General features: G+C 36.2%; 1 protein-coding gene across 1 annotated transcript in view; it reads left to right on the forward strand.

The window, feature by feature from the left end:
• PTPRQ (protein tyrosine phosphatase receptor type Q) overlaps positions 1–18,554 on the forward strand; it is a 252,679-nt gene that overhangs the window by 200,391 nt on the left and 33,734 nt on the right. Inside the window, exons 36-40 of the mRNA XM_070053189.1 lie at positions 1,892–1,991; positions 4,925–5,053; positions 10,545–10,589; positions 16,355–16,381; positions 17,037–17,118. Coding sequence (XP_069909290.1) covers positions 1,892–1,991; positions 4,925–5,053; positions 10,545–10,589; positions 16,355–16,381; positions 17,037–17,118 — 383 coding nt within the window. The remainder of the gene's footprint in view (positions 1–1,891; positions 1,992–4,924; positions 5,054–10,544; positions 10,590–16,354; positions 16,382–17,036; positions 17,119–18,554) is intronic.

An 18,554-nucleotide genomic window follows, 5' to 3' on the forward strand; every position in this document is an offset into this window, starting at 1 on the left:
GAGGATATACAGAGAACAATCTTATTTTCACTCTTTATTGAAGAGTATGCCTGTAAGTTCCATGGTATGATACTAGCAGCCGACAGATGGTCCATATAAAGCAGTATTATTCAAGGCCTCCAGTGTTTTTGGTCATTACCGCCTAGGTACATACCTAAAATATTCTGGGGACGCCCTTAGTTCAATAATAGTTGCTTTTCAATATCTACTTGCAGAATACTTCTATGATCCATTAATGTCAATGATAAATAATAACCTCAGAACATTAACCACAAACCCAGTAGTTGTTAACCTCCAAGTGTTTGTCACTGGACACATTAGAATCAGGTATAAATATAAAACAGTCTTAACCTCTGTTCTTCTCTTAGCTTGATGGCAGATAGGGTGGAAGATGACATGAATACAAACTGTATTTACATAGTTAAAAGCCTTATAGATAATTATGATTAATTTCCTATAAGTATTTCTACCTTACCCATCTAATAAAATGTATCTGAACAAAAACATATCCATATAATAATTCATGCCAGGCAGAATGGTAACCTGGATCATGATCAAGGTGCTACAGCAGGCCAGTGCCGCGGCTCAATAGGCTAATCCTCCACCTAGCGGCGCCGGCACACAGAGTTCTAGTCCTGGTCGGGGCGTCGGATTCTGTCCTGGGTGCCCCTCTTCCAGGCCAGCTCTCTGCTGTGGCCTGGGAGTGCAGTGGAGGATGGCCCAAGTACTTGGGCCCTGCACCCCATGGGAGACCAGGATAAGCACCTGGCTCCTGCCATCGGATCAGCATGGTGCACTGGCCACTGTGGCCATTAGAGGGTGAACCAACGGCAAAGGAAGACCTTTCTCTCTGTCTCTCTCTCTCACTGTCCACTTTGCCTGTCAAAAAAACAAAAAACAAAACAAAACAAAAAAAAAACAAAAACAAAAACAAAAAAAAAAAAAACACATAATCTCCTTAACTAAGGTAGTTTTTTTAAAAACATTTCATAAAATAGAGTTCATGTGAGAAAGTCAGAAAATTAAAGATTTTAAATATTTAAAATAGGGAAATGGTCCAGTTATCACCTATGTTTATAAATCAACATTTTTGTGATTTTTGATTTCTATTTTTATTGAATAATATTAGATCTCGTGATTTTGATATATGCTCTCTACTTCAATGAACTTTAGTTTTTATTTAGTGCTTAAATTGTTCCCTCTTAAGCCAGCCTCTTCAAGATGATCTTTTGTTCTTTTCAAGCTATGAGCTTTGCTGAGCTTCCTGGCTTTCTGACATCATTATGCGTCTTAAATTCTGTTTACCTTTTTCCCGCATTGGAACTGTCATTTCTCGAAGGTTTCCTGGTTTCTTTCAGTGGAAAGTATAGATACTTTGACAACACAGCTATCAGGATTTCGTCATGTGTTCTGTAAGTGGCAGAGAGTCAAGTAGGACTCCCAGGCATTTGGTCTGAGTATCTACAGCAATGGAGTTTCCATAAACTGACAGATCAAAGGATGCACCTGAAAAGATGGACTTACGGGAGGTCAGCTTTTGAAATTTTCATTGCACTTCTAAATAAAGATGTCCAGCAGGCAACGGACATAGAAGTCTGGAGTTTGATAAATAAAATAGTCACATACATATGAAATTAAAATCAGGAGGCTGATTTAAATCACAAAAGGGAGTAACATTTGACAGAGGAAACTCACAAAGGGGAGTGACTTTTGACAGTGGAAAGGGATCCATGACTGAACCCCAAAGTGAAATGACCCAGAAGAAGCAGAGGAACAAACAAGTTAGTACACACTAACTTTTTTGAGCAATATACCAAGAAAATATTTTTATGGTTTAGACTCAATACATTATTCCATAAAAATATTTAATGATAATTGTCTCCTTTTCTAGGTGACGGACTTTCAGAAAGAACTGTAGAGATCATTCTTTCAGTCACTTTGTGTATCCTTTCAATAATTCTTCTTGGAACAGCTATTTTTGCATTTGCAAGGTAAGATACCTTTTGTGCTCACATTCCTAGTGTGCCCTAAGCATATTAGGTCAATCACAGTACAAGCAGGAGACAGAAGCAACAATCGTTACTTAAATGAGAATTTCATTTTTTTTTTAAATTGACAGATAAAACTTTAAGTATTTATTGCACACAATATGATGTTTTGAGAGGTATGTATTCATTGCAGATTGACTAAATCTAACCATAAGAAAGAAGGAAATCCTGTCGTGTGAATGGTAAATATTTAATATAAATAGTTATTAACTAACAGAAATGGGTAACTATTTTTTTTAACTTTTATTTAATAAATATAAATTTCCAAAGTACAGCTTTTGGATTACAGTGGCTTTTTCCCCCCATAACTTCCCTCCCACCGGCAACCATCCCCTCTCCCGCTCCCTCTCCCATTCTATTCACATCAAGATTCATTTTCAATTATCCTTATATACAGAAGATCAATTTAGTATATACTAAGTAAAGATTTCAACAGTTTGCACCCACACAGAAACACAAAGTGTAAAGTACTGTTTCAGTACTAGTTATACCATTAATTCACATAGTACAACACATTAAGGACAGAGATCCTACATGGAGAGTAAGTGCACAGTGACTCCTGTTGTTGATTTAACAATTGACACTCTTGTTTATGGTGTCAGTAATCAAGAAATGGGTAACTATTCAACGGGGTAAAAGAACTTTAAGAGGTCCAGACGCAGCGAGGGTGACCAAGCAAAGTGTGACTCTTGAAAGAGGCTCAGTAGGATGGAGAGGACAAGTGACCACCTACCAGTGGTCAAAAAAATCTGTGATGGGGAAGGGACCGCAGGTGTTCTGGACAAGCTACCCACCGTTATTGGAGGGTGGGCAGGGTGGACTTGGTCATCAAATCACTGTCTCCCTACTGCAGGAAAATGTGGCAAGGCTGTAGTTATTTGAAGTCATTCATGGATGGGATGGGGAGAGCTCGCACCTAAGAGGCAGGGGGTGCTCATCCGGGTGGGCTACTGGGCTGCCACATGAATAATAATAAGACAAGGCCAGAGACCCCAAAAGACACTGCTCCCCTGCCCCTCCTGCCTTGCAGGGTCACTACTGCCCTCTAATGACAAAGTTTACCATTCCGCCAGCTGATGCAGGAGAGAGGTTACAGAGTTCAGCTCCGCTATCACAAGGCAAGGCCTCCAAGGGTGGATTTGGAACAGAGAGACAATGAAGTGCTAACAAAGAAGTGTAAACTGCCAGGCCTTCTACTTTCTTTTAAATAAGTTATAACTTTGATAGGTCTAATTGAAAATATTAAAATCGGGTCTAGTTTTCTTTTGTCTTAAAGGGGTAAGTTTTACAGTACATATAGCAGTTTTAAAACATCCAGCTTTCTTCTTCAGTACAGCCCTTTCACATCTGACTTTATCAGTTTGTCTGCATGAGTCTGTCAAGTATCAGCCTCTTAATGTTGTTTCCAGGACTTTGGTGGAAATCTTATTGAGGACCCCAAAAACTTGTTTTATAAGGAAGACGGCAAAGTGACTTTACATTTGTAAAAATAGCCATTCTACTAATTTCCTAAATGGTTCAACTGGAACTGAAGAAACATCATATATTCCGAATGCCATGCATCATCTGTTTCATCTTTGAATCTATTAAATCATCATTTTAATGGATAATCTGAAAGATTCTTGAAAAAGATATTTTCTTATACTAAATACTATTTGCAAATTCAGACAGAAGATGAGGAAAAAAGTCATTGTTCTAGGCACTTTGAAAAACAGAGTATGTGTCAGCCATTTTCGTATTATTTCCCTGCTCAAAAATATATTCTGACCTCTTTTTTTTTTTAAAGATGAAACTTCTTGCATGGCCAGGAAATGGTCCCCCTTCTCCCCTACAACTCTCCTGCACATGCATCTCTTCAGCCAAAGGGCTCTGTTCTGACCTGAACATTCCTTTGACTTTTATCCAACCCTATTTTATTTAGTTGATCTTAAATGGGCTGCTTCCTCCTCCTCATCCTAGATCACCAAATCCAATTCCAATTATTTACTACCTCTAAATACTAATATTCATAATCACTCATATAACATTTCATAATTTTCATTAATCAGGTGCTGTCTCACCAGTTGTAATTGAAATATTTTTTCTCTTTCTGTGCTTTATTTTACATTCATATCTTACCCCTCAACTAAATTGTGGTGTTGTTGAGGTTACGAAAGGTATTTAACACTTTCTGTATCTTCTTTAATACCCAACACATGAAAATAATAAATATTTGAAATGTGAAAAACATATAGGATATCTGAGTGTTACCTTTTAATATCCCATAGTATTTATTGAGAAATAAATACACAAAGGGATTAAAGTAAGAAGACTTGGATTTCATTCTCATATTCATATGACTTTCACTTTTGAAAGAGTGTTCTGATTATAAATAAAGGTAATATTATATAATTCATAAGATTCTCTTAAGGTCAATGAGACCATTCAAAAGTAACTTTCATGCATATAAAATATTTTATATATATATAAAAATATAATAGTGGAGTGTTATCACTGGTATTGATAGCACTGAGCTGTTTCCACTTTGGCTTATCTCCTTCTCATGACAAATTAGTGAGATAGAAGGAGGAGAAGCAAATTTATAGAAGCATTTTAATTGCCTCTGTATTTCACATGTGCCAGTGACTCAAGCCTTGATCAGCTAATACTCTTTATATCTGAAACTTCAACCAAACACTTCATTACCGACAATTATAGTAGAGAAGTCTTTATCAGATTAAGACAGAAAAAATAATGTGGGCTAGCCCTAGATTTACATCATATTCAGAGCAGTGATTACAGAAAAAATAATTGACTAAATGTTTTTACCAAAAAAACTACACCTACTTTTGTATGCCTCCTATGATATTCTATTCTTGAACTCCATGTCCTTGTAGAATTCGACAGAAGCAGAAAGAAGGTGGTACCTACTCTCCTCGGGAGGCAGAAATTATTGACACTAAATTCAAGCTGGACCAGCTCATCACAGTGGCCGACCTGGAACTGAAGGATGAGAGATTAACGCGGTGAGCACCCTCCTCTGGGCCAACAGAGGTCCAGAGGGCCCGGAGCCATGACCCTATTCTGACCTATGCTTGTTGGAAGTGTTTGTGGGGCTCCAATTTACACAGGTCACAGGGATCTTCTTTCAAAGCATGACCTCCGTCTTCTACACAGTTCTCACTGATGTTCGGAGAATCACTTAATCTTCCTAATATTTTGAGTCCTATATGAAACTTGGACTATAATGTTCAACAAGGTTTTTTCTTAAGACAGATATTTTTATCCACCAAACCTTTAACGTTATGTTCATTTTTTTTACATTAGATTTTTTTTGAAGTAGCCACATTTTTAATCACAAGTTTAATTTGAAACTATTTGATATTGTTTATATCATTATTATAAAAGCCTTTATCAAAGTTCTTTTAGCATAAAATTAGATAAAATTCTAAATTACATATGACATTTTCATTTTAATACTGTTTAGCATTTAAAAATGAAATACAAACTCAAATTATCTTCAGAAGGAAAAGTAGTGATTGGTATGTGCAGGAAATAGTCAAGTGTTTAATGTTAAGGAAAAATTATTTAAATAGTTTTAAAAAGCATTATATATTATTCAAATGTTTGTATATTTTAAAAACCTAGGATAATTCATCAAATTCTTAATAACAGCCTATTGTCAGATTGTCTTAACAAGCTTATGTTCTTATAATATCCAATATGTGATACTTATAATCACAAAAGTATCAGAAAGTAATTGCATAACTTAAGATTTTTTAAATTGATTTTAATTTTGAAAATATGGCATCTGAAGTCTTGGACTTCAAAAAGAATGAATCATTCATAATTGTCACTTCTCAAAGTTGATCTTTCTCTCAAAATAGATTGACTTTGCAAGTATATTTTCAACATATCTATGGCTATTTTATATGTACAATAGAGGGAAGTATCAACCGATAAACAGGGTCCTTCAAATGCTACTAAATGGAGATTATTCAGTGTTATCACTAAACTGCAAAGGAAACTTGGTTTGATGAATATGTAAACTTAGTCTTTTAAGATGTTGCTCTTTGTTTATATTATAATTACAGACTGTTCCTATGCACAAATGAGTAATGCTCAAAAAAACCAATGTATAATAAGGGGGTTGTTTTCACCCAGGACATCATTTTCTATATAAGAAATATTATACCTTTATAAACACCAATAGATTTCCATGTATATTAAGCCCATTTATGTTATAATAACAAAACACTTGAGGCCACGTACTTTATAAAGAGAAGAGGATTATTTAGCTCACAGTTTGGAAGGCTAAAAGTTCAAGATAGTGTGGCCCCACCAATTTGGCCTCTGGTAAAGGGGTCCTTGGCTACATCACATCCTGGCAAGGATATGTGGGAAAGCGAGTGACCATGTGGTGAAAAAGGAGCCAGACTGAGTAGATGTGGAGCCAATCTTACTCTAAGAACCTTCTCATGAGAACTATCCAGGGTTCCGTGAGGACTACATGATTTCCTTCCAAGAGCAGCATCCCCAGCTGCCTAGTGACCTCCCATTAGGTCCCACCTCTTAAAGGTCTCACCACATCTTAACACCACCATACTGGAGACCAAGCTTCCAACACAGGAATCCTTGCAGGACAAACCACATCCAAACTCTAGTCACAGCATAATCCACCAAGCCATACCATATCACAGTGATCCCTAGAGTCAACAGTTCTCAGCTATGTTTAGGTCCTTAAGGAGTCGCTCTGTACGGTAAAAGGAAGTTTGTTCTCCCTTCCTTTATGGACCAAATGAATTTCAAGAATTTCAGCTGAACTCCCTTTCTGAATTTCTTTTTTCAATTCCTTGTTCTCTTCTCCCCATGCCTAGAACCCCAATCTCTTTCTTCAACACTTGAAAGTACACTAGGGTTAAAATTTCAAATTTTTCCATGCAATTAATTTGAAATACTTGAACAATTTAGTTGAATCAGCTTATACTAAAATGTGAACTTCTAAACCCATAACATTTGTAAAGCATTTTCTAATCTTCTTTTAAGATACTTATTTAATTGAATGGCAGAGTTGAGAGAGAGAGAGAGAGAGAGAGAGAGAGAGAGAAAGAGAGAAAGAAAGAGAGGGAGATCTTCCATCTGCTGGTTCACTCCCCAAGTGGCGCAACTGCCAGGGCCGGGCCAGGCTGAAGCAAGCAGCCAGGAGCTTCTTCCGGGCCTCCTGCGTGGGTGACAGGGGCTCAAGCACTTGAACCATCTTCTGCTGCTTTTCCCAGGCCAGTAGCAGAGATCTGGATGGGAAATGGAGCAGCTAGGACCCAGCAGTCCTAGTTGCAAGCAGTGGCTTACCCCATTCTGCCAGAAAGCTGGCCCCTTCTTTTGTTTTTTTAAACAATCTTTATTAACATCTAAAAGTCCTTGGTAAGTAGATCTTTAGGAAACATAACAGAATAAAATGAACAAACCTAGTCCATAGGGGAGAATGAGTTCAGCAAGGGGTTCCCATGTTAGGGAGGCTGTGGTGAGGTTAGTTCCCTTAAGCTCTGTGTGTTTTCACAGCTTACGGCTTCCTCCACTTCTGAGCCGAAGACAGCCATTATTCAGAGCTATAAGGTTTTGTTTTTGTTCATAATGACTCTCATGGCATAGATGCTTCAGATAATATGAAAGGTGGGCAAGGACTGTATGGATTGTTTATTATTGGGTATTTGTAATTCAGAGTCCTGAATTTAGGGCACATATATTTAATGTGGGACACCTGGATTGAGTTCTCAGGTCCCAGATTTGGCCAGTAGATGTGAACCCTCCCTATCTCTGTCTCCCTGCCTGTCAGATAGGTAAATAAATAAAAATAAAATATAATTCAGGGCCTTCTTTATTTGACCTTGACTCCTCATTAAGCTTCTCTATTTATGTAATCACATTATTTGTAAAAAGATATAGAAGTGAAATATTTCCAATAATTTTTGCTTTTGCACATAGAATATCAGTATACATTATCCCAATAAAAGGATAAGTGGAAATAATATTTTCTATGTTTTATAATTTCTCATTTGTTATGATCTGTCATTCATGACTGTAAAACACATTTATTTGTAATTCCATTGACAGCTTTGCTGATTTATTATAGAAATTCTTTAAAATAACAAATATTTACTCTTCATTATGGAGATCTATGATTTTTTTCATGTTAATAAAATCACTGATATTTGAGACAAGAAGACCAGAAACAACATAAAAACTAACATCTTAGAGTTGGCTGCACGTGCGGATGCACAGAGCTGTCCTTCAGTGCGGCTCAAAAGTTTTTCACCTGATTTTGAGGTGCTTGAGATTCTAAATGAATTCAAATTCAGAACCTGATGGTAGAATCTGGGAACAGAGAATCAAGGAATCTGTTACCTCCCACAATTGTTGGGTAACTTAGGCCATATCTTTTTGTTATGGACAGGAAAGAACTTAATTTCCATTAAATCTACCCAGCTAAAATATGCCTTTTCCACTTGGGTCAGGCATGCCTTTTTATTTCCAACCTATCAAAGTTTTCAATTAAATTGAGACTGCAATTTTTCCCTATGTTCTACATCTTCACATGTCCAAAAAATCAGAGAAAAATAAGTCTTTAAAATACTAATTTTAGGGGGTTATGTAGTTGCCAAACTTTGGGGTTTTGTATTTGAGAAATTATTTAAATGTTTTAAGCTCTCTGCTTGTTTACTTACATTTTAAAACCCATCCTGGAATTTTTGTATGAGTAAATTCTCATGCTTTAACTAAATTCCATGTTGTTTTACAAAGAATTTGAAGATACAATGTTTTACTTTATACTTCTTCCTAAAAGAAAACAGAAATCAAATAAAATGTTATTACTCCTTAGTTCCATGAGAACTCAGATATGATAAAATAATATTTTCAATTCTTAATTGAAATGCAATCATACTGTACACAAGATTATGCAGTCTGTTAGTTTAGACAATACAACCTATAGTTATCAAACAGTATTTAATATGTTGGACTCATTCATTCCATACTCACCAAATTAGGAAACAATCCTTGGGTTTTGTTATTTAATTAAACTAACAAAACAACATTTTGTGATGGCTCCTGCAAAACACAACCACTTATGTGACTGAGAAAGATTACTAGGAGGACATAATTGGCAAAATCAGCAGACACAGGCAGGTAGGGCACAGACTTGTATCTCTGAAGTTCCTGAGTCTCACTGGATTGTCTTTGACTAGTTCAAGTGTAACACAGATTACCTTCCCAAAAGAGAATGACACTTAAAATTACATAATACAACAGAATTTTCCCAAGGCAAAGACTTACCATGCTTTAAAATGTTTGTTTTTATTAACCTCTTTTCACACTTCTGCTATAGATATTTACTATGGGGATCAAATGAGAAAAAATAGAGAAATAACATTATTTAATATTACTGAGTCTTAGTGGACAGAAATTCAGTTTCTTTTAAATCTCAACTATTTTCCCAGAGTTCTGTTTTCATGTCATAGTAATTATCCTGCCTATGAGTGAACATAAAAGCACATTTATTTTAATTATCAAGGCCCAATCCAGTAATCCTGGATAAAGTGAAACTCTGAACAAAATTAATCAAACAACTGAAAAATTTGTAAAAGTTACTATTTTTGTAGAATCTTTCTTCAATGATTTTCTTTTTTCAGTAACTTTAGAAATGTGCAAGTTGAATTCTTGTTAAATGCTATAGCATTATGTCCTTAGGAAACTTACCATTTGAACAGTGCTATGAATATGCTTTGTAAACTGTAAATCAGAATAAATATGATATTGTTATTGTTATTTTATATTTGTAAAATTAAAAAGTATTACAATGTACTTTCAATACAGAGTTTGCTACATAGTAATGTTATTGTTTATGAGCAACTAATAGATGTGTTAACGCTGCTGCTGACCTAGGTAGTCATATCATTTTGCAGATATTAAAAAATGTTTCAAGAGTTTAAATGACTTTCCAGCGTCATATAGCTTGTAAGTAAGAGAGTCACAATGCACATGTTTATCTTTAATTCTGAAGCCTACTAGAGAAGATCAGTGAATGACTTTTAAACAAAGACCCAGGGTATTCTCCAGTATCATTTTCTATGGTGAGAGTGAGTCTAAGAAAATATGTGGCCTTTTTTATTAATTTGTGCTCTCACAAAAAGGGACGGCACACTAACATTTTAGCATGACAGAAGCTTAAAGAAATGGGGAAACTGTTAGCAGTGCAAGTCTTATTTTGCCTTCAACAGGAGTATATAATCTTTAATGATATATGAAATCCTATGTAAAATACATTCTGTTTTAATTATTGCTCCTGAACACATTCTGGCCTTTAATTCTACTCATGTCTTAAACTGTCTTTGCAATATATGGCAAAAATATGTGAATACAGGAAATGTCCTGCAAGTAAAATGAAATTTAATGTATTTAATGCTCATGTTCAAAAAATATTGTCATGTGTACACTAAATAAATAATGGCTCTTTACTTCCAGATATTCTTCATTCTTCTTTAGACGCAAGGAGATATTTGTCATTCAGTAAGTTACTGTGCTAATGCAGAGCTGTGTTGTGACCATCTAAAATTTGGCAGGTGGTGTGTTCTATATTTTAAAGTACAGAATATTGAGCATCTCTGTTGCTTAACATATCATTTTTTAAAATTAAAAAAAAATGCTTTCTACTAACATGTCCTACTGCATGCTACTGATATTGTAAAACTAATCTTATAAAAAATGCACATTAACTAATGATGTGCATGTCCTGAGAATTTGCTGTGTTGTTGTGTTAGCGTTGAGAGTAAGTTTTCACTTAGATTTCTTTCTAGGCTTCGTGTTCTGTTATTGCCATGGCACAAAGACTGAGTTGTCCAGTTTATAGGTGGAATCTGAATTCACACTTGACACAAGCTCATTTCTGTGCTGTAAAGACACACAGTGACATGTCCTGGTCTCAGTTCTCTAACGCTCTCGTGCACACAAAGAGTAGCATGTTTTGTGGAACCTTTAACTTCTCATGCTTCCAGGCACTCCTCGGATGCACAGAAATGTCATTTGTATCCTGGTAAAAAGTTTTTGACACATTGTGAAGGCAGCAGAGCAATATCCCAGCATTAGCAGGGAACCCTGCAAATAACTGAGTGCCCAGAGATGATAAATTTCTTCACACAAAGGAGATGAGTGGAGGAAGACAGTGAAATTTGTTTCATTTTAAACTTAAAAACCAAAGAAGAGACAAAGAGGAGTCAGTCTCCATGAGCCATGTAGGCTGGATGGGCCAATACTCCTAACATTCACTTGTACCCCAAACATATTTAGGATTTTGAAACAATAAGTAACCCTGTTTTACTTCAGATTAACTCATTTCCAAATTCCCATTGACAGAATTAAAATGGTTTTTTTTGAAAATATATTCTCCTCAGAGGAACTTCTTGATGATATTTAAATATTTGTCAGATAAGATGCTATGATTGAACTAAAGATTGAATTGATGACACTGCACATAAAAGAACTATTTGCAACCCCAGTGCTCAGAGCTGACCTCCTGCATCCCAAATAGAAAAGTCGTCTAGTTGAGCAACTCTGCTGAGTGTCTGTCCTTGTCATCCTAGAATAGAATCCACTAGCTTTTTTTTTTTTTTTGCTTTATTACCTCAATACCTTAGGAAAATGCTTCCATTTTTACAGAACCCTCACTATTTCATATCTAGTGTCCATTTTTAGAATCAGTGAATATTGTCCTGCTCAAAGTCCTCACTTTGATGGAGCTAAACTGTTGAATTGGAACCTGCAGAGAACGCCTCTGTATGGGTGATCTTGGTGGAAGCAGACCTGGTCTTCTTCCAAGTGTGGTGTTCTGAGGTTGCCTCTATAGACTCCGGCAGAAGAACTGTGCTGCTCACCTGCCACATCACTATTATGGAGCCTGTAAAGCTTCTGTGTGGGAGAGGTTCTGCTTCCTGCTCTCACCGAGAACCCTCCTCTGCCTGTCCCATGGCTGTCAGCGGTCTCCGTTTCCCATCTACTGCTTCCTGCACTATTGCCCTTGAGGTAGCTAAGTTACACTCATGGTTTTAATTTAGAATACATGGATGACCAAATAAAACATCTTTCAATAATTTGTTTCCATATGTACTAACATGAAAAGGTTTCATAATAAAGAAAATTGAACACTTGTCACCTAGGTGACCAGACCTCAGCTTGTTGACATCAGTGGGACTGTTGTATTCCCATCTCTATCTAAAAGGCCACTTCATGTCATCTGAATTAAACAACTATCATCCTATGAAGTGCTGGGCACTGTTCTACACAGTAGAGAAACTGTGATGTAAATGAAATACATTGCCTCCAAAGACCTGCTCTTCAGATTGCCACAGCTCCTTTCAAACCTGTTTGTCCATACAGATATGAGAAGACATGTTGAAAAGTTGCAGGTGGCCAGCGCCGCGGCTCACTAGGCTAATCCTCTGCCTTGCGGCGCCGGCACACCGGGTTCTAGTCCTGGTTGGGGCATCGGATTCTGTCCCGGTTGCCCCTCTTCCAGGCCAGCTCTCTGCTATGGCCCAGGAAGGCAGTGGAGGATGGCCCAAGTGCTTGGGCCCTGCACCCCATGGGAGACCAGGAGAAGCACCTAGCTCCTGCCATCAGATCAGCGCGGTGCGCTGGCCATGGCGGCCATTGGAGGGTGAACCAACAGAAAAGGAAGACCTTTCTCTCTGTCTCTCTCTCTCACTGTCCACTCTGCCTGTCAAAAAAAAAAAAAAAAAAAAAAAAAGAAAGAAAGAAAGAAAAGTTGCAGGTGTCACTTCCCCATTGGCTGTTTTTTAGTTTTCTTAGAAATGTGTTATTTCCCTTACAGTGATGTTTTAGAGTCCGCTATACAGTACTAACTGTTGGTGAGGATAATATTTTTAAATCAGCTTGAGAACCACAGAGACATTACTGATGATTTGGTAAAATAGTGAAGAAGGAACTAAAAGGACAGTATTTCATAGCCTAGCACGAAAAAAAAAAAAACTTTAGGGGTTCTCAAAAGAATTTCGGTAGACACTGTAAATTTATAAGAAATGAGAAACATATAAACTAAAACTTCACACTCATTCAGTATTATACAAAACCGAGAAGTACTATGTTTTACCTGAAAGATTATTCATATGTTTGCTATTTGAATTGTGAGATCATGTTACTGGCAATAAATACACATTTTTATAGCAGGGCAAGTATTTGAAGTTCTTTTATTTTTAACCCAACTTCACTGGTTAAGTTGAAAGTTTCTCCATTTGTCCCATGCTGCTGGCAATGCCGATTTAAACTACTCATCTATAGGTTATCATCAGGGGCTCTCTATTAGGACGATATTTTAATTCCCTATAGATTTCAACCAATTGACCTTGAGGGAAAGCTGAGTCTCTGTGACAATATGGTCTTCAATCACCACTGCCAACATAAATAAATGGTTTCTCTCTGGATCCACCAGGAGTAATCTGAGTGGAATTTAAGTTTTTGATAGACTTTAAAGAAATGAACCCAGACGTGAAATAATACCCGTTTCAACAAAAAGGAGTAGGATTAAGAAAGCTAAGATTCATGTAATAAAAAGTGTTTAGCCCTTTATATTGGAAAATGGCCAGTTATCTTACTGAAATCTGGGTAATTCTCAAATTGATTTATTCACTAATGAACTGAATATATTTTGACAGTAATATTAACTATTGTAAATAAATAGTACTTCAGCTGTCTAAAATCACATTATGTTTAACATTTTAAAAAATATTTGAAAATGTTAATAGAATTTTTCTGTAAGATTTTGAATATTTCCTTCAATCACTTGATGTGAAAATCAATTTCCTTCGAATCACTTGATATGTCCTTTGGATATTTTCTTCGATCACTTGATTTGAAATACTTGAGTCTCTGCCACCTAAGTGGAAGACCCAGATGGAGTTCCTGGCTGCTGGCTTTGGCTTTGCTCAGTGCTGTCTGTTGTGGGCATTTGGGAAATGAACAAGTAGATGTTACTGTCTTTGTCATCTCTCTCCCTTCTATCACTCTGCCTTTCAAATAAATATATATTTTAAAACCTTAAAAGAAAGAGAAAGGCAGGTGTTGTGGCACGGTGTGTTAAGCTGTCACTTGGAATGCCCACATCCTATTTCAGAGTGCTTGGTGGTGAATCCTGCCTCTACTTCTGATCCAGTTTCCTGTTAATACTCACCCTGGGAGGCAGCACATGATGGCCCAAGTACATGGGTCCCTGCCACCTGCAGGGAGACCCATAGTGAGTTCCTGGCTCCTGGCTTCGGCCTGGTCCTACCCTGGCCATGCTGCCTTTTGGGGAGTGAGCCAGTATATGAAGATCTGTTGCCTTCTTTCTTCTCTTCTGCTCCCCATCTTCTCCCACCTCTCTCTTCTCCCTCTCTCGCTCCCTCTCTGTTGCTCTTTCAAGTAAATTTTTAAAAGGAGGAGAAAGGATGTGCTTTAGCTATTTCTTGATCATTTATACTTTAATGTGATTATTCATACTTAATATGTTTTAGAGATTTCACAAATATATACCAATTCTTTGAACCACTTAAAATGAGTTCTCAGAAACTAGCATTTATTTTAGGTACCAGCTGTCCCAGTAATTTTCCCACTACAGTTTCCAATAATCCTGAATCTTCTGGGAAAAAGAATCTCTCCATTGTAGGATGGCAGTCTGTCCTTAAATAGGTGGGCCATAAGCCTGTCACTAAATAGGATATGGTATGTTAAATTTTACAAGTCACAGATGGAATAATGTTCCCTGTTACTATAAAAGTGGTCTACACACAGGTCACGAATTTCCATCTTCACACAGTCACAGGGAAATGGATCTTGCTAATTGAAGCATTTTGGTCATTGATAATTTAAATCACTTCATCAGGATTTGCCCAATGGGACCCTTTCCTATTTTGGAAAAGCATGACAACATAGGGACATTGGGCCACCAGTTGTCTAAGGAGGACTAGACTATGTTTAGCCTGTGGTTACCTTTTTATTGCTGGTCCTTGCTAGGGACGGAGGATTGATTTTTGCCTTAGTTCCCACTGCATCCATTACTATGTTGGACATATTTATAGCACCTCAATTTTCAGACATTGTTTTTTCCATTCCCTAAGTTAAGACTCTTCTGATTCAGTAGCCCTTCAAACATCTCCATGTCCATCTAGTCAAAGTTGAGCATTTTCTGTTGCCCCGTTAGAACTGCTGCAGGGTCTTTGGGAAGCTCCTATTCTTATCCACCAGGACTGTGTTCAGCATTGCCACCTCGCCTCTTCCATGCCATGCTTCATATTGGGATACTTTCCCAGGTCCTACCATAAGAGCCTGGAAGGTAGCTCCTCCTGCCTGGGGACATTCCTGCAGATGCCACCATGCTGCTGCTGCTGCAACCCCAGAGTTTTCATCAATCCCTGTACTGTAGTGAGATATACTACCTGTTGTCTCATGTTTTCTTCACTGAACATATCTATTTGTGACCACTTTCATAATATTCATTATGCCACATTTTAATCCAATTGTTTTCTTTTATCCTTCAAAAAATCTTATACTCTTTCCTTAAAGAATAGAGTTAAATCATTCCTAATACTATTTAAAATCTAGAATTTTGAAAAACCTCATATTTTCATGTCATTGTGTTATATTTCATGACTTTGTTGGGTTTTGCAGTGCTAATTTGTTGTGCATGACAAACCTGTGTTGTTAATGATGTGCCCATCTCTACCTTTGTGTGTGTTGCATACTCTATTTACCTGGTGCAAATTATCTCAGGTTTTTTCAGAATGAAAAAAAGTTGGCCCGTGACCTATCAAAAAAGAAATTTAAAGTTTATAGCTGTGTAATCATTCAAACTCACTCATCAAACAAGACTTAGACAACATGATGTCGATTTTCATAGATTCATTCTCCTTGTTTTGAAACTTTTTGTGAATACAGAAAATGTTATAAAAATCACATTAGCTCTTTAAGACTACTAAATACTATGCAATATATTTTTTAAATTATCCAATTTTAAGGTAGTATCCCAAATGCCTAACAAAATAATAACAAATATTTGGAGGTGTGGCTGGGGAAGAGGAGTGAATTATTACTTGGTCTTACTGGAGTCCAAGTAATATAATTTCAAAAAAATGCAATAGAATTTTAAATAATGATCATATATTAGTTAAAAGTATGCATATTGTATATTGCTAATTTATTATAATTCTGCAATTTTCATCTAGAAATCTTTCAGGAAGAGCTTTCCCCTTCAAATCTCAATGAATTTAACACAATCTCTGTTGCAGGTTACTTAGTTATAGAAAATCCATCAAGTAAGTTTGTGAAATATTTCTTCTCTTAGAATATCAGCTTTAAAATTCTCCAACTCACTGAATCTTAATGTGTGGTTCCCTTTTTGTATGTTTGTTAGAAAAACCCCCAAGCTGGATATAAATCATAAAAGCATGACTAATTGCATGGTAACTGGAGAAATGCTTTCTCTCTCTCTGGGGTGAAGCCTGCATGTCTGTATTTTAGCTTGGGAAGTAATACGGGGATATTTAAACTCCTTGGGGTTTAAAAACCATGTCATTATGAGAATGAGGTCACTGCAATATTTTATATCTTCTAAAACCTTGTAATGTATAAAATGTTTTCTGTATGACAAAGAAGTATTATGTGCTTTAGGAATCAATGATAACTTTATGCCCTTCCATTTACTTGAAAAACTTTCTTCACTACAATGTTAAATCCTTCATTTTAAAAAATCACTGGAAAACTGAAGGAATTTTGTATTTGTGAATGCAAAGGAAGTGAACTTTAAAAGTTAATTTTGTCATTATGACAGAGTGACTTTACAGGGCAGTGTCGTGGTGGTTCTTGAAATGTCAAGTGTTCTTTAACTTGCTAACTGTGCAGCCTGTGCCCATGCTAAAGCAAAGAATGCAATCTAACATGACTCCATTTTATACCTTTCTTTACTCGGAGGCCAATAAACAAGAAATCCTTCCTGCAACATGTTGAAGAGCTTTGCACAAACAACAACCTAAAGTTTCAAGAAGAATTTTCGGTATGCTACCAGCAGTTGTCACAACATTGCCAGACCTCCAGTCGCTTCATGTGTCACATTTCATGTCCATTTTAAGCATGCCAGGCCGCCAAGGACTCTGGCCTTGATAATCAATACCCAATTACCAGGTTGATTGTTTGGATAGTAATGTTACACTGGGCAGCCTCTGGTGCAACCTGATCAGAATTACTCACCTACTGTGTCAGGGGAAGGTGCTCTTCTTCAGACCCCTGCTTGGGAAGCCTGGCCTCATTGATCCAGTTATAGGTGCAGTCTAGATTCTCGTATGCTTACAGTTTGTTTACCTGTGAAGTTTAGGTTCTAAGGTACATGTAGTTGTATATTTAAGTAATTATTGTAGATTTAGACACTCAATGATTACCTCCTTAGTTGACATGAGTAATATAGATAAATATGATGACAGAAATTGATGTTTCCAGAAACTATAAAAATAATGCTATTTCTAAGACCATCTGAAAATTTTTAAAAAGCAGGTGAATAATGTAGATGTTTTCCAAGTCCAATTTTTAAATTACTATGGAATAAAGTTTGTGACACACTGTGGAGATATTAAGCCTAGGAGTTTGTCACTTTTAAAATTTTTTGAAGATGGGAATAATTTTGATAATTTTGTTTTTAGCGTTTTATATATCAACTGACATTATTTTAAAACATAAGGTAGATATTGAGTTAATCAACTATTTTGAGACTTGGAAACATCTTCCCTGACTTAGATGATCATTTTATATTATAAAAATAAAATGGATTTGTAAATGTCACCAAAATTTTTATTTACATTTAGTTTTTTAATGGGCTTCTTAAAGTGTGTGAGCTTGAAACAAAGAATCAAACAATTGGCTTAAATAATTCAGGATTATAACATTTCAGTCTCTCAGGGAGTAGTAACAAAAATGTGAAAAGATTAATGGTATTTCCTGCAGCTTTTTGGTTATGCTTGTTAAGTAATATTGGTCTGGACTTAACAAAATCAATGGTACCATAAAATTCTTTTTTGCATGTATACAGTGAGAACTCTCAATTTTTCAAGAGCAAAAGTGGAATTTCACCAGAATCAGAGCGAATATAATTGCATTATGCATGACTGAATGGATGAAATGTTTTATGAGCAAAAATATTTTCACATATATTATGTTCAAAAAGTTTTTAGCTTAACTTTTTTGAATGGCATGCTTTAAAAATTTAGTTTTTTGAAATTGTTTTTATTTTAATATTTTAGAAGTATTTTTGTTTAATTTATAATTAGCTTTTAACAGATTGAATGTACTTTGTAGGTGCAATTCTAAGAACATAATGATATTGCCCCCCCCCCTCTTCTCTCCACCACCCTTCTTCCTTCTTTCTTCCTACTTTTTTAATTTTGGGGATAACATATTTTAAATTGACATCACTGTAAAATGGCTTAATACTTTGCCAAA

This window comes from Oryctolagus cuniculus, chromosome 11 (genome assembly GCF_964237555.1).
Source record: "Oryctolagus cuniculus chromosome 11, mOryCun1.1, whole genome shotgun sequence".
NCBI lineage: Eukaryota > Metazoa > Chordata > Mammalia > Lagomorpha > Leporidae > Oryctolagus > Oryctolagus cuniculus.